General features: G+C 40.9%; 1 protein-coding gene across 15 annotated transcripts in view; it reads right to left on the reverse strand.

Moving 5' to 3' along the window:
• Positions 1–3,696: 3,696 nt before the first annotated feature.
• The window catches only part of EDA2R (ectodysplasin A2 receptor), an 88,813-nt gene continuing 74,909 nt past the window's right edge, over positions 3,697–17,600 (reverse strand). For 4 of the 15 annotated variants that reach the window (XM_086388244.1, XM_086388246.1, XM_086388240.1 and 1 more), the window contains 5 exons: positions 12,241–12,419; positions 11,588–11,673; positions 8,780–8,944; positions 5,246–5,651; positions 3,697–4,007 (listed from right to left, as the gene is read on the reverse strand). In XM_086388244.1, the coding sequence (XP_086244370.1) occupies positions 5,269–5,651; positions 8,780–8,944; positions 11,588–11,673; positions 12,241–12,419 (813 nt within the window). In that variant the 3' untranslated portion in view covers positions 3,697–4,007; positions 5,246–5,268. The remainder of the gene's footprint in view (positions 4,008–5,245; positions 5,652–8,779; positions 8,945–11,587; positions 11,674–12,240; positions 12,420–17,600) is intronic. The other 11 variants (XR_015159120.1, XR_015159118.1, XR_015159122.1 and 8 more) reach the window with 5 other exon arrangements.

Genomic DNA, 17,600 nt, shown 5'->3' on the forward strand with positions numbered 1-17,600 from the left:
TTTATAGTCCAACTCTTACATCCATACATGACCACTGGAAAAACCAGAGCCTTGACTAGACGGACCTTTGTTGGCAAAGTAATGTCTCTGCTTTTCAATATGCTGTCTAGGTTGCTCATAACTTTCCTTACAAGGAGTAAGCATCTTTTAATTTCATGGCTGCAATCACCATCTGCAGTGATTTTGGAGCCCCCCCAAATAAAGTCAGCCACTGTTTCCTGGCCTTGGGTTTGTATAAAGATCCAATGAGATGATTGTTCTGAATGCAAACTGCAAAGTTTAGTGCATATACGTAGTAAATTCCAGCATTCGCATCCTAAGATAATTATGTCCAGTCTTGGTTTTTACAAGTTAAATGACCTCCAACATTCTGGATTATGTTGATGTTCAGTCACCAAGTCATATCCAACTCTTCACGACCCCGTGGACTGCAGCACGCCAGGCTTCCTTGTCCCTCATTATCTCCTGGAGTTTGCTCAAGTTCATGTCCATTGCATTAGTGACACCATCCAACCATCTCATCCTCTGTCACCCTCTTTTCCTTCAATCTTTCCAAGCTTCAGGGTCTTTTCTAATGAGTTGGCTATTTGCATCAGCTAGTCAAAGTATTGGAGCATCAGCTTCGGCATCAGTCCTTCCAATGAGTATTCAGGGTTGATCTGCCTTAAGACTGACTGGTTTGATTTCCTTGTAGTACAAGGGATTCTCAAGAGTCTTTTCCAACATCACAGTGCAGAAGCATCAAGTGTTTGGCGCTCAGCTTTCTTTATGGTCCAACTCTCACATCCATACATGACTATGGGAAAAACCATAGCTTTGACTAGATGGCCCTTTGTTGGCAAAGTAATGTCTCTGCTTTTTAATATGCTGTCTAGGTTGGTCATAGCTTTTCTTCCAAGGTGCAAGCATCTTTTAATGTCATGGCTACAGTCATCGTCTGCAAGGATTTTGGAGTCCTAGAAAATAAAGTCTGTCTCTGTTTTCATTGTTTCCCCACCTATTTGCCATGAAGTGATGGGGCCGCGTGCTATGATCTTTGTTTTTTGAATGTTGAGTTTTAAGCTAGCTTTTTCACTCTCCTTTCACCTTCATCAAGAGGCTCTTTAGTTTCTCTTTGTTTTCTGCCATAAGGATGGTGTTAAAGTGCTGCACTCAATATGCCAGTAAATTTGGAAAACCAGGAGTGGACACAGGACTGGGAAAGGTCAGTTTTCATTCCAATTCCAAAGAAAGGCAATGCCAAAGAATGTTCAAACTACTGCACAATTGCACTCATTTCACATGCTAGCAAAGTAATGCTCAAAATTCTCTATGCTGGGCTTCAACAGTATGTGAACCAAGAACTCCCAGATGCTCAAGGTTGATTTAGAAAAGGCAGAAAAACCAGAGATCACATTGCCAACATCTGTTGGATCATAGAAAAAAGCAAGAGAATTCCAGAAAAGCATCTACTTATGCTTCATTGACTACTCCAAAGCCTTTGTGTGAATCATAGGAAACTGTGGGAAATTCTTAAAGAGATGGGAATACTAGACCACATTACTTGCCTCCTAAGAAACTTGTATGCAGGTCAAGAAGCAACAGTTAGAACTGGACATGGAACAATGGACTGGTTCCAAATTGGGAAAAGAGTATGACAAGGTTGTATATTGTCACCCTGCTTATTTAACTTATATGCAGAGTACACCATGAGAAATGCTGGGATGGATGAAGCACAAACTGGAATCAAGATTGCTGGGAAAAAATCAATAACCTCAGATATGCAGGTGACACCACCCTTATGGCAGTTGTTCCATATAAGGTTCTAACTGTTGCTTCTTAACTAGCATATAGGTTTCTTGGAGACAGGTAAAATCTCTCTAAGAGCTTTCCACAGTTTGTTATGCTCCACAGAGTCAAAGGCTTTAGTGTGGCAGATGAAACAGAGGCAGATGTTTTTCTGGAATTCCCTTGCTTTCTCTATAATCCAGTGAATGTTGGCAATTTGGTCTCTGGTTCCTTTGCCTTTTCTAAACCCAGCTTGGACATCTGGACATTCTCAGTTAACGTACTGCTGAAGCCTAGCATGCAGGATTTTGAGCATACCCTTACTAGCATGGGAGATGAGTGCGACTGTCTGGTGGTTTTAACATTCTTTTGTACTGCCCTTCTTGGGAATTTGGATGAGGATTGACCTTTTCCAGTCCTGTGCCCACCACTGGGTTTTCCAAATTTGCTGACGTATTGAGTGCAGCACTGTGATAGCATCATCTTTTAGGAATTTAAATAGCTCTGCCGGAATTCTATCACCTCCACTAGCTTTATTGACAGCAGTGCTTCCTAGGGCCCACTTAACTTCATACTCCATACTTCATACTGGCTCTGGGTGAGTGACCACACCATCGTGGTTATCCAGGTCACTAAGATATATTTTGTATAGCTCTTTTCTGGGTATGCTGGACTATATAGGCTGCTATTAATACCAAGCAAATAAAATAGTTGCTCTATTCATCAGGGCAACTTTTATTTCAAAATCTGACCTATGTGAGGGAGTAGATGTCAGCCTAATTGGCCTATTATGGACATAAGGGAGACTTAAAAACAATACATGGTGGCTACACCTGAGCCTCGATGTTCTAACCTACCCCGTGGCATCAGCCATGAAGGGAGCAGTTTTACTTTATTCTAAGAAGCGTGTGAAACTGGTCGTGAAGGCTTAGCAATTGATTGGTTGTCTCTAAACTAAGAAAGCACCAATGTTTCCTGAGAGGCCCTAGGGCAGGCTTTAATGAAAACCCAAGGTCTTAAGTGTCTCCCCTACAGCTCAGGGACTTCACAGTCACCATAAAGACCAATGCTCTGAGCTCTGAGTTTGGCCCTGGGGATGTAGAGAATCAGCCTTGGGCTTAAGAAAATCAGGCACCATGAAGGGACAAAAGAGGCAAGAAAAGAAGAAAAATAAGATAAAAGGAACTTTAGGAAGTACCATTTTAAAGGTAAAAAAGAAACTGAGTTGGATCCCCACTAAAGAAGGTAAGAAACCTATAGGTGGAAAGGAAAACCCCAGGGGGCAAAGGGATTAGCTCTGCAATTGTCACAGCCTCAGCAGTCTAAGAGATGTGTGGGGAATTGAGGTTTCACGCCTCTCCTAACATGTGTGTAGGTGTGTGTGTGTGTGTGTGTGTGTGTGTGTACTGGGGAGGGGAGCAGTGCAGAGTAGCTGAAGAGGAAAAGTTTGATTTTGTCCCTACAGTGCAAGGCAGATGTATCAACAGGATACTGAGAGGCTCCTCCTTTAGGTTCACCTGACGAAAAAGGCAGGCAGTAAAACTCTACCCCATTCATTGCCTTCTATTCTCCTCCTGTCTATAATCCATTGCCATCTATTCTCCTCCTGTCTATAATCAAGCTAAGCTAGGAACATATCTGGTAGTCCCACGACTGGGTAATTTGGCTTTCTAGGCTAGCTTTCTAGCTAGGATAGGAAAGCAAGAAATGCTGCTGGTCAGTCTTGGGAAAATAATGAAGAATCAATCCTTTGGTAGGATGAGATAGGATGCGCTCTGTCTGTAGAGTACAGGTTGTTGTAGATATCATATCCCATGCCCCTGCTGCTGTTGTGGTTTAAGAACAAGGCAGGAGAGTCCAGAGAGAATGATTGGGCTGCCAGAAGCCCAAGAGACCCAGGAAGGGAGTAGAGCAAGTTAGAAACCAATGGGGCAATCTCATTAGCTGCTTCTTCTCTCCATCCCTCAAAAAATGGTTTATGCCAGTGGTTAGGGTACAATAGCAGAAAAACATCACCTGTTTGAGGTGATGACTTAACAATTCTATCTTACTCTACATTGGTAAGACAATTTCACATGAAACTGGATTCAGTTTTAAATACTCCATACTTTAAAGGAATCAAAGTGGTACTTTCCAGACAGGAGAAGCTCTCTTTAGACTTCTTCAGGGCTATCTCATGACACAGGAAGCAGATGAGGTCTGTGTGGCCCAAGGAGCAGAGCAGGACCCAGGGTTGGTTACTATAGAGAGAAAGAAAGTTTTTCTTTACATTGAGCTCAAATCCATCAGTCATAGCAACAATACACATTGATGAGTATAGCTTCCTGACATTGTAAGTAGGAGCAAGGATGACACCAACACTTTGTGGGGATATTATAAAAGGGACTCAAGCATGGATTGAAGGACTTGGAAGGGAGGTTGGACTATATGACCTTGAAGGTATCTAGACTGACCTTAGTAGCAGTCTTGGCTTTCACCTACATATTGTTTACATTTTCTTAGGTGAGATATAGGGAGGGGTAGTCAATGGGGAACCTGGACACTATCATAGCTTAGGAGAAATATTGAAATGGGTGGTGAAAGTAGTTGGTTAGTTGAAAAACAAGAGTCCACTCTCATGCTTCATATTGTCCCCTGTTACTTCCTTAAGCTTTTGAGAAAGTAACACTGGCCATGGAATAGTCACATTGATTGAATTGGACAAGCTCTGGATTGGAGCTTCAATACCTGGGCTCTAGCTCAGTTCTGCCACTGAAATGCTCTGTGACTTTGAGCAAATCATTTCTCCTCTCTGTGTTTCAGGTCTTGCCTCTATAAAATGAGGCTAACAAACCTTGAACTGCTTACCACAAAGGGATGTTATGAAGACCAGGTAACTGTAGTGTATATGTAGGGATATATAAATTGTGACTGGGAGCAAGGATGGGAAAGAAAAACTAACATGGTTTAAATACCTCTAATGAATTAGACACTGTAAAAGGCAATTGCACATGCCATTTCTCACTCACCTCTCACACTATAAGGTGAATAGTATTTCTTATTTTCACAGATTAAGGACCTGAGACTCAGAGAGGTGAAGGAATTTATACAAGGTTCACACAGCTATTAAGGAATAGAGGTAGATTTGAAATATAGGACTGCCAGATACCGAGGTTTTTGTATTTTCCCACTGTACCTTGCTGCTTGAACACATGATGGGAGATAACTGAATATAACTATTAGACAGTGGGGCCCCAAGAAAGCTTGCAAAAGGCCAGGATATAGAAATTGTTATTATGTCAACGTGGCCAGTTCCTTGAAAACTGTAGGCCCAGATCTGTGATGTATGACTGACTGGCTCAAAATAATTAGCATTACCATTGTTGTCCCTCCATCCACCAGTGTTCCTAGCTTGCTGTTCCTCTACCCCTAGCCCTACTGAACTCCAGGGGATAATTCCTCTGGGGATGGTCCCCAGTTTCTGGCCTTTCTGTCTTACCTTTCCAGCTCACCTCAGTAGAGTTAAGGGCTGAGGACTTCAAAGAGCACAGTGAGCTCTGGCCTGTCTCCAGAGCTTTCAGCTGCATTTCCTGCTAAGGTCTCAGCTCCAGTATAGGAAGCAGAACTGGAAAACTTTCGCAGATCCAGCTCTGTGCATTCAATGGGAGTGTGGACCCAGTGGGAATGGCTCTCTGAGGCACAGGAGGCCAAGGTAAAAGATTCTTGTATGGGGAAGCCATGAGTTGAGCTGCCGTTGTCATCTAGGATGGAATTAAGTGGCTGGGTCTCAAATATGCTTTCACTCAGTGGGGACTCAGGGCTGGTCTTCTGGCCAGGTGGTATGGGGAAGAGAGATCCTTCCTCTGCTGTCTCGCCAGCCTCATACTGCAGTGAACCTCCTGCAACTTGAAACAGAAAGCCACTGGGTCAGAGGAAGCCAAAAGTAGGGGCTCCTCTCAGTGGAGCAGCTGGTCCTGAGCACAAAATTGGGAAATATCTGGGAACTAGTGCACTCCTCCCCATCCCTGGGAATCAGAGCACATAGCACCAGGCTAAGATGATACAGTTGAGAAACACATTTACGTTGGGGTTTCAGACTGAGGCTACCTGGTGGTGGATCAGAGAAAAAGGAATTTCCCCAGAGAAAGGGAATCCTTTGTGGGAAACAGGAGTCTAACAATCTCCACTATAGATTTGAATATGAGCTTTATTTCCTGGTGCTATTCCTGTGTATATGTTGTGTTATATGGCAAAAGGCAATTTTCAGGTGGAATTAAGATTATGGACCTTAAACTAGGTAGATTATCCTGGATTTCCCAAGTGGGCCCACTGTAATCACACATGTCCTTATAAAGGGAATATGGAGTAAGAAGAGTCAGAGAGAGTATCAAATATGTGAAATGAAAAGGACTTGACCACCATTGGTAGTTTTGAAAATGGGAAGGGGTCATAAGCCAAAAAGCAGGTGGTATACAGAAACCGGGACTGGCCCTCAGGAAGGAAATGGGACCTCAGCCCTATAACTGCAAGGAACTGAATTTTTCTATCTTTCTGAATGATTCAGGAAGTAGATTATCTTCTGAAGCCTCCAGAAAGGGATATAGCCTTGGCAACACCTTGATTTCAGCCTCATTAGACTCTAAGTGGAGATCCAGCCAAGCTTACAAAGCTTCTGATCTATGGAAATGGTAAGATAATAAATGAGTGTTATTTTAAGCTATTAACTTTGCAATACTTTGGCTACCTCATGCGAAGAGTTGACTCATTGGAAAAGACCCTGATGCTGGGAGGGATTGGGGGCAGGAGCAGAAGGGGACGACAAAGGATGAGATGGCTGGATGGCATCACTGACTCAATGCACATGAGTTTGGGTGAACTCGGGAATTGGTGATGGACAGGGAGGCCTGGCGTGTTGCAATTCATGGGGTTGCAAAGAGACGGACATGACTGAGCGATTGAACTGAACTGAATTTACTACAGAAGTGATTGAAAATTAATATTCCTTTCATGCATAAATCTGATTCAACATCAGGTTACAAACTAAGAGCCTATGGGATGTATGATTGTTTGACCCCTGCATTGTGCCTTTGGTTGCTTTTAATTACAACTCATTGCTAGAACTTAACACTATTTCATACAAAAATTTAGATTCTTGGCTTCTCTTGAAAATTCAGAAGGTTTTGAAACATTGAATATTCCTACATGGTCATAAACAGCTAAAGCTGGGTAGTAGATTCCCTTTAGACAGGGGATGAACTATTCAGTTTGTCACAATTCTTACTCCTCTCTGTTGTACCTTATGTTGGATCCAATTCACATATTAATCTCATCTATACAAGCCCAGTATGCATAAAAGTCAGTGACTTCTGATAAACACCTTCCCCAAATGAGAAAATGTCTTACCCTATTTCCCCTATGGAGAACATGATACCTGCCCTTGTATCCTCAGAGAAGAGTACTGCATTATTATTTTGAAGACAGAGGAGGCGCCAAGAAAGGTTACTTATTTCCCCTCTCCTAAGGCAGGGGGAGGGAAACAGGCAGCTCTCAAATATTGCTTCATCTTCTTCCTTCTGGGCTCTGGAGCCAACATGTTTCATTGCCCATGCCCAGGGATTGGTCAACTGCTCTTATTTGAGAAACTGGCCTCCAAAGTCAGAGACAAGATGGTTCAGCCTGAGCCACAATGTTCCGGGAGACATCAGAGAGTAGAGGTGAGAGAAGCAGAGTTTTAGAAGGATCATAAAGGGATAATAAGGAAATGGCAACCCACTCCAGTATTCTTTCTTGGAGAATCCCATGGACAGAGGAATCTGGCAGGCTACAGTCCATGGGGTCACAAGAGTCAGACACGACTTAGCGACTAAACCACTAAGGGATAATAGTGTTCCCCTTGTGCCCCGCATCCCTGGAAATTCTAGATTTATCTCCACTTAAGTGGTAGAGTCAAACATATCTGCTAGTCCTTTTGAAAATCATATAGCAGGCCCTATATCTGAACCTGTAAAAGGCAGATCTATATAAGCAGTATCTTTATACAGAGAGGTTGAAAAAAGTTGTGTTGCTTTGGATCCAATATCCAGTAGACTGATGAGGAATCCTAAGCATCTGTGTATCTATTAGAATGTATCTTCCCTTTACTAAGTCAACTCCATTTACCAGCCTGGGTTCCTATTTTGGTGTTTCTGTTTAGCTCTCAGCTCCCTTGAGGGCACTGAAGGTACACCAAGACTCAGTACTTGTGATTAAAAATTTAACCCCTTGTTTGATTTTGGCCTGCCACCATCCCACCTCCCCCATATTTGCCCTCAGTGACCTGGACTTTCTGCCCCACATTCTCGGCTAATGGCTGGACTTGTGCTGAAAACAGATCATGATGTTATTCCTGACTTTAAATCTCCTATGGGCTGGGCCAGACCTCTTTGGGTATCATTACGCTCTGAGAAAAAAATCTCTAATTTTGTGAATTCCTCTGGACATTGGACTCTGTTACTCACATCTGGTATATCACTATACTGATAACCATTGCCTGAGACCTCACTCACTTTAATTATAGTCACGTCTCATTCCAGCCAGCCTTCCTCCCTTCCTGACATGCTCCAGAATCTATACCTATTTGTAGAAATGACTAGCTAGAAAAGAACTTAGAAATTAACTCTATCATTTTAAAGGTTAAGGAGAAAGATTTAAATATTAAGGAGAAAGAAGCTAGATGACTTATCTGAAATTACACAGTGATTTAGAGGTAGATTTAGAACCTAGGTCTCCAGATGCCTTTCTTAAGGGTTTTCCCATAATGTTGTAGTCCTTTATGAACTCCCATACCTTAATGAACCAGGTCCCATAAACTCACAGGGTCACCCTCAATTATCTCTGAAGTCTTGTGCCCATTGCTACCCCCAGATAGTCTACCTCTGAGGCTTTTCATCACTGTAGGGAAAGTCCATTAACTCTCAATCCCATAAAGTTCCTCTATCCAGCTAGTCAGAAACTTGTTCCTGATTCATGTAATATGTGAAGCAGCTACCCTTACCACGCTGGCAATGTCTGTTGAAGAACTGCTTGCAGTAGAGGAAGAAGAGCCCCAGGAAGGCCAGGGTAAACACGACGAGCAGACTGCTCACCAGTGCAACAAGTGTGGCCTCCTGAGGGGATACTGTGGGTACATCTGCCTTCACTAAGCTCAGCTGGAAGGCACCTGTGAGACAAGAAAGTGGGGGAGGTCAGTCACTATAGGCAGTCAGTAGTGATCCTGACACTGGGTCTGGACTTCCTCAGGCCAGCACCCTCTCCCTAGGGTATTCTTCAATTAGGGCTGCTAAATTGGTTCTACTCCCTTGTAGAGCAAGGAAAAGTGTACAGAACAAAGTGAGGAATTCAAATATATTGCTGATATGGTATAAATTAGTATAGCTACTTGAAGATTCACATATCTTGTGGTCTTTCCATGTCACATCTAGTTATATAACCTAGAAAAATAGAAACAAACTAAAATGTTCATCAGGGCACAGGATAAATAAATCATGATATAATTCTATAATGTAATATTATACAGCATTTGAAATAAAAGACCTATATGGTTCAATATAAATAAACCAGAGGGGAAAAGTAAACTGGAGAGTATATAGTTTGATATCATTTATGCAAAATATTACAAAATTTAAAAATAGCATATATTGGCTATCAATATATATATGCATTTGCATGTATCAAAATATGGTTGGAGAGTATGGCAGTCATAATGCTCACCAGTTATCCACATGCTTCTCTACACATCCCAAATACCCTTGTAGTAAGGCCATCAGAGTAATTCTGGCCAATGAACTGTGAGTGGGAGTAATATATGTTACCTTCAGACTGAAATAGTTAACAGCTAATATGTCTGTCTCCTCTATCTCTTACCCTGTCCCACCAATGTGGAAGTCACATAATTTGATGGTATAGTCACAAGATGGGAGAAGACCTTTGCATAGCAAAAAGCAAACTTTTATTATATTAAACCACTGAGATTTGGGAGTTTGTTACTGTAGTATATCCTACCAACAAGATACACACAATTTTATGTTACTGGTTGCCTCTGGGGAGGTAAAGAAAGACTGAAACTCAGAAAGGACAGAAAAATGAGCTCTGTTTAACCTGTGGAATCTTCGTTTTAAAAAATATCTGAAGCAAATATGTACGATTTTGAGATTTATCACAATAAACTGTGGAAAATTCTGAAAGAGATGGGGATACCAGACCACCTGACCTGTCTCTTGAGAAACCTGTATGCAGGTTAGGAAGCAACAGTTAGAACTGGACATGGAGCAACAGACTGGTTCCAAATAGGAAAAGGAGTACATCAAGGCTGTATATTGTCACCCTGCCTATTTAACTCATATGCAGAGTAAATCATGAGAAACGCTGGGCTGGAGGAAGCACAAGCTGGAATCAAGATTGCTGGGAGAAATATCAATAAACTCAGATATGCAGATGACACCACCCTTTTGGCAGAAAGTGAAGAAGAACTAAAAAGCCTCTTGATGAAAGTGAAAGAGGAAAGTGAAAATGTTGGTTTAAAGCTCAACAATCAGAAAACTAAGACCATGGCATCCAGTCTCATCACTTCATGGCAAATAGATGGGGAAACAGTGGAAACGGTGGCTACTTTATTTTTGGGGGCTCCAAAATCACAGCAGATGGTGATTGCAGCCATGAAATTAAAAGACACTTGCTCCTTGGAAGGAAAATTATGACCAACCTAGGCAGCATATTAAAAAGCAGAGACATTACTTTGCCAACAAAGTAATGCCAACAAAGCCGTCTAGTCAAGGCTATGGTTTTTCCAGTAATCATGTATGGATGTGAGAGTTGGACTATAAAGAAAGCTGAGCACCGAAGAATTGATGCTTTTGAACTGTGGTGTTGGAAAAGACTCTTGAGAGTCCCTTGGGCTGCAAGGAGATCCAACCAGTCCATCCTAAAGGAGATCAGTCCTGGATGTTCATTGGAAGGACTGATGTTGAAGCTGAAACTCCAATACTTTGGCCACCTGAGGCGAAGAGCTCACTCATTGGAAAAGGCCCTGATGCTGGGGAAGATTGAGGGCAGGAGAAGAAGGGGACGACAGAGGATGAGATGGTTGGATGGCATCACCAACTCAATGGACATGGGTTTGGGTGGACTCCAGGAGTTGGTGATGGACAGGGAGGCCTGGCATGCTGCAGTTCATGGGGTCTCAAAGAGTCGGACACGACTGAGTGACTGAACTGAACTGAACTAAACTGAACTGATACTGTATAACTGAACATTTTTATTTTTTTAATATTTTTCTGCATTTAAAATATTTTTACATGTTTGAAATACTTTATGCTTTAAAAAGATATCACTCAAAAAATGTGTGTTGACATATAGACAGTAGATAGACAAAAATGATGGACATATAAATGGATAGTGATATGGCTAAAGACTAGATCCTAGTATTTCAGTCTGTTACCATTTCTAACAATTAGGGACTTCTATAAACTTCAAATAAATAATGCACAAGTGTACAAATGTTATAATTTATAAAGTGCTTCTAACCTATTATTTCATTAGAAATAGCATCCCACAAGGTATAAAGAACAATTTTCATGACTTACATTTTTTTGAGATAAGGGAAATGAAGTTCAATGAGTTCCAATGATTTTTAGAAGGTTACACAGAAAATATATTGTGAAACTATTATTCAAATGTAACAGATTCTCTTGCCAATTTACCCTATAGGAAGGAGGAGGAGGGGATAGGGGAATACTTTTCTACCCCATTGTGCTGTCATCCAATGGATTGGGGAAGAAAGGAGAGAAGAGAACTGGATACACACACTGAACTTCAGAGGTGGGTGTCTGTTTTGTGCACGGGATACATTCTTGATCTTGTAGGCCTCCAATACGTGTCTTTTGGTAGAATCTGTGGTCAGAACAAAAAGAAATGGCAAGGTGATCAAACAAGTAATGTACTTGGATTGGTGTGTCTTGAACCATAGGGCGCTTCTAAGAGTCTCGCCCTCTAGGAAGCCATCTCTCATTCTGACTCCTCTTGAGTTCTCTGCCTCTGTGTCTGTTTCTGACTTAGAATTCCAGACTCCTCACCTCTTCCCCCATTCACCAGACCCTATAGCCAAAGAGGAACTGGTCTCACAAGAGAAGGAAACACTGCTTTGATACCAACTGCTTCCTAATCTCTTTTAGATCTACAATGAGATTTACCTTGAAACTTGGGTCTGAGCAAAGTATGCCAGCATGATAAAAAAAAAAAAAAAAAAAAAGCTGTTTACAACTCATCTATAACTGACTGTGTGCTAGGCACTTTATAGGAGGATCTTGAGAAGATACTGTTTTGCCCTTATGGGAGCTTAACCTCATCATTATATGGACAGTTAGAATACTTCAACTATGCTCTGAGAGGTAAGGTTCAGTGAGATCTCCAAGGGCTAGAGAAGGACCAGAAGAGTTTGCCCTCATACAGAAGTCTCACCTGGGCAGACAGTTCCCACAGATGGCATTAGAGGTAGCTGTACAATTGGCCTGCTGGATACGATTGATGACAGCACAGGTGATGCAAGTCTGACATCTATGGTGTCCCCAGCTGCTTTTGTATCTGCGGGGAGGGCAGGCTGTGCAGTATGCATCTCCACCCTCTCCATAACCACAATCCTGTAGAGAAATGTAAGTTACTAACATTACAGAAATTTTGAGATAGGATTAGCTATGGGACTAGTGGACACTGCATAGAGCAACATTTTACAAACTGCAGGTTGCAACCCACTACTGAATCATGACATCAATTTAAAAGGTTTCAACCAGTTATTATTGAAAGCTGAAATAAGATAAAATAACATAATGACACTAAATATCAGAGTGAAGAGCATGTACTAAAGCTAGGTATTTATATCAATTATCATAAGCTAGGTCAGTTCAGTACAGTTCACTTGCTCAGTCATGTCCTACTCTTTGCGACCCCGTGGACTGCAGCACGCCAGGTCTCCCTGTCCATCATCAACTCCCTGAGTTTACTCAAACTCATGTCCATTGAGTCGGTGGTGCCGTCCAACCATCTCATCCTCTGTAGTCCCCTTCTCCTCCCGCCTTCAATCTTGCCCAGCATCAGGGTCTTTTCCAATTAGTCAGCTCTTCGCATCAGGTGGCCAATGTATTGGAGTTTCAGCTTCAGCATCAGTTGTTCCGATGACTATTCAGGACTGACTTCATTTAGGATGGATTGGAACTCTTTGCAGTCCAAGGGACTCTCAAGAGTCTTCTCCAACACCACAGTTCAAAAGCATCAATTCTGTGTTCAGCTTTCTTTATAGTCCAACTCTCACATCTATACATGACTACTGGAAAAAGCATAGCTTTGAATAGACGGACCTTTGTTGGCAAAGTAATGTCTGCTTTTTAATATGCTATCTAGGTTGGTCATAACTTTTCTTCCAAGGAGCAAGCTTCTTTTAATTTCATGGCTGCAATCACCATCTGCAGTGATTTTGCAGCCCCAAAAGATAAAGTCTGTCACTGTTACCACTGTTTCCCCATCTATTTGCCATTAAGTGATGGAACCAGATGCCATGATCTTGGTTTTCTGAATGTTGAGCTGTAAGCCAACTTTTTCACTCTCCTCTTTCACTTTCATCAAGAGGGTCTTTAGCTTTTCACTTTCTGCCATAAGGGTGGTATCATTTGCATATCAGAGGTTATTGATATTTATCCCAGCAATCTTGATTCCAGCTTGTGTTTCATCCAGCCCAGCATTTCTAATGATGTACTTTGCAAATCAGTTAAAAAAGCAGGGTGACAATATACAGCCTTGACGTACTCCTTTTCTTATTTGGAACCAGTCTTTTGCTCCATGTCCAGTTCTAACTGTTGCTTCCTGACCTGAATACAGATTTCTCAAGAGACAGGTCAGGCGGTCTGGTCTATTTAAGAATTTTCCACATTTTGTTGTGATCACACAGTCAAAGCTTTGGCATAGTCAATAAAGCAATAATAGATGTTTTTCTGGAACTTGCTTGCTTTTTCAATGACCCAACGGATGTTGGCAATTTGATCTCTGGTTCCTCTGTTTTTTCTAAAACCAGCTTGAACATCTGGAATTTCATGGTTCACGTACTGTTGAAGCATAGCTTGGAGAATTTTGAGCATTAATTTACTAGCATGTGAGATGAGTGCAATTGTGTGGTAGTTTGAGCATTCTTTGGCATTGCCTTTCTTTGGGATTGGAATGAAAATTGACCTTTTTCAGTCCCGTGGCCACTGCTGAGTTTTCCAGATTTGCTGGCATATTGCGTGCAGCAGTTTCACAGCATCATCTTTAGGATTTTAAATAGCTCAACTGAATTCCATCACCATCACTAGTTTTGTTTGTAGTGATGCTTCCTAAGACCCACTTGACTTCGCAGTCCAGGATGTCTGGCTCCAGGTGAGTGATCATACTATTGTGATTATCTGGGTTGTGAAGATCTTTTTGTGTAGTTCTTCCATGTATCCTTGCCACCTCTTCTTAATATCTTCTGCTTCTGTTAGATCTATACCATTTCTGTCCTTTATTGTGCCATCTTTGCATAAAATGTTCCCTTGGTATCTCTCATTTTGTTGAAGAGATTTCTAGTCTTTCCCATTCTATTGTTTTCCTCTATTTATTTGCATTGATCACTGAGGAAGGCTTTCTTATCTCTCCTAGCTATTTCTTGGATCTCTGAATTCAAATGGTTGTATCTTTCCTTTTCTCCTTTGCCTTTCACTTCTCTTCTTTTCACAGCTACTGGTAAGGCCTCCTCAGAAAACCATTTTACCTTTTTACATTTCTTTTTTTGGTGATGGTCTTCATCCCTGACTCCTGTACAATGTCATGAACCTCTGTCCATAGTTCTTCAGGCACTCTGTCTATCAGATCTAATCCCGTCAATCTAGTTCTCACTTCCACTGTATAATTATACGGGCTTTCTTTAGGTCATACCTGAATGGTTTAGTGGTTTTCCCTAGTTTCTTCAATTTAAGTCTGAATTTGGCAATAAGGAGTTCATGATCTGAGCCACTGTCACCTCCTTTGCTGACTGTATAGAGCTTCTCCATCTTTGGCTACAAAGAATATAATCAATCTGATTTCGGTATTGACCATCTGGTGATGTCCATTTGTAGAGTCTTCCCTTTGGGGTAGGTAATGCTATGACAGACAGGCAAACTCCAAACTTCTATGTCTCAAAAGAACAAAAAGTTATTTATTTCTCACACTATTTGGCTACCAGAGATTTCCTAGGGACTCTGCCTTGACTACATAGGATGACAGAGGCTTCATTTTTATGCTGCTATCATTGGAGCATCAGAGAAAAGAAAATATTGTGAGCTTATCAAAGACACTTACTCCTTGGAAGGAAAGTTATGATCAGCCTAGATAGCATATTCAAAAGCAGAGACATTACTTTGCCAGCAAAGGTTCGTCTAGTCAAGGCTATGGTTTTTCCTGTGGTCATGTATGGATGTGAAAGTTGGACTGTGAAGAAGGCTGAACACCAAAGAATTGATGCCTTTGAACTGTGGTGTTGAAGAAGACTCTTGAGAGTCCCTTGGACTGCAAGGAGATCCAACCAGTCCATTCTGAAGGAGATCAGCCCTGGGATTTCTTTGGAAGGAATGATGCTAAAGCTGAAACTCCAGTCCTTTGGCCACCTCATGCGAAGAGTTGACTCATTGGAAAAGACTCTGATGCTGGGAGGGATTGGGGGCAAGAAGAGAAGGGGACAACAGAGTATGAGATGGCTGGATGGCATCACTGACTCGATGGACGTGAGTCTGAGTGAACTCCAGGAGTTGGTGATGCACAGGGAGGCCTGGCGTGCTGCGATTCATGGGTTGCAAAGAGTCGGACACAACTGAGCGACTGATCTGATCTGATCTGATCATTAGTAACTACAAAGCAAAATAAAACACAGTTCTATAATGTGCCAGAGGAGGGGAGCTGGAAATATTTGACAATGAAGTCTAATCACTACCTATTCTCAGTATTATTTTATAGAACTTTTACAGATAAAATATGTAAGCATATGTTAGGTTGTGATGAAAAATTTATTTCTTAGATTTTATTGAAGTATATATAGTTGACACAACATTATATTAGTTTCAGGGGTACAACAGTGATTCAATAATTTTTATAGATTACACATCATACAAAGTTATTATATTATTGACTATAATCTCTATAATGTACATTATATCCCCGTGAGGTATTCATTTTTAATTGGTAGTTTATACCTCTTAATTCCCTTCACCTATTTTCCCCCTACCCCTATCCTCCTCACCCCTGGCAAACACTAGTTTATTCTCTGTATCTGTGAGTCTATTTTTGTTTGGTTAGAATTGTTTATTTGTTTTTAGATGTTTTTGGATGTCACATGTAGGTGAAAACATACAGTATTTTTTTTCTCTGTCTGATTTCACCTATTTTACTCTACCTCTCTCCTCTCTGGCAACCACTATCTTGTTCTCTACATGTGTAATTCTGTCTCAGTTTTATTACACTTTTTTTTTGTTTTATATTTTTAGATTCCACATATAAGTGAAAACATACAACACCTGTCTTTCTGACTTATTTCACTTCACATTATACCATCTAGATCCATCCATGTTGTTGTAAATGACAAGGTTTCATTTTTATGGCTGAGTAATATTTCCTTGTATATATCTGTCTATATATATCTTCTTTATCCATTCATCTGTTGAAGGACACTTAGGTTGCTTCCACATCTTGGCTATTATAAATAATGCTGCAATAAATACTGGGGTGCATATATCTTTTGTTTTCATATCAGAAATGAATTAATGATTTCATTTTCTGGATCAAATGGTAGCTTTTCATTGATGTATCAAGTGGTAGTTCTATTTTTAATTTTTTTGAGGAAACTTTATAGTGTTTTCCATAAAGGTTGCACCAATTTACATTCCCACCAACAGTACATGAGGGTTCTTTTTTTTTTTTTTTTTTCTATATCCTCTCCAAAATTTGTTATTTCTTGTCTTTTTTGTAATAGCCATTCTAAGATATATAAGGTGATATCTCATTGTGATTTTGATTTCCATTTTCTCTGATGATTAGTGATGTTGAACATTTTTTTCACATGTCTATTGGCCATCTATATATCCTCTTTAGAAAAATGTCTATTCTGGTCCTCTGTCCATTTTTATTTAATTTAAATTTATTTATTTTAATTGGAGTTTAATTACTTTACAATATTGTATTGGTTTTGCCATATATCAACATGAATCCACTATGGGTGTACACGTGCTCCCCATCCTGAACCCCCCCTCCCCACCAGCCTCCCACCTCCCTCCCCATACCATCCCTCTGGGTAATCCCAGTGCATCAGCCCCAAGAATCCTGTATCCTGCATCGAACCTGGACTGGTGACTCATTTCTTATATGATATTATACATGTTTCAATGCTGTTCTCCCAAATCATCCCACCCCCTCTCTCTCCCACAGAGTCCAAAAGACTGTTCTATACATCTGTGGCTCTTCTGCTGTCTCACATACAGGGTTATCATTACCATTTTTCTAAAATTCCATATATATGAGTTAGTATACTGTATTGGTGTTTTTCTTTCTGGCTTACTTCACTCTGTGTAATAGGCTCCAGTTTCATCCACCTCATTAGAACTGATTCAAATGTATTCTTTTTAATGGCTGAGTAATACTCCATTGTGTATATGTACCATTGCTTTCTTATCTGTTCATCTGCCGATGGACATCTAGGTTGCTTCCATGTCCTAGCTATCGTAAACAGTTCTGTGATGAACATTGGGGTACATGTGTCTCTTTCAATTCTGGTTTCCATGGTGTGT

The sequence above is a fragment of the Bos grunniens genome, chromosome X, assembly GCF_055505025.1.
Source record: "Bos grunniens cultivar Pamir isolate PY7600 chromosome X, Bosgru_T2T1.0, whole genome shotgun sequence".
In the NCBI taxonomy this organism is placed as follows: Eukaryota; Metazoa; Chordata; class Mammalia; order Artiodactyla; family Bovidae; genus Bos; species Bos grunniens.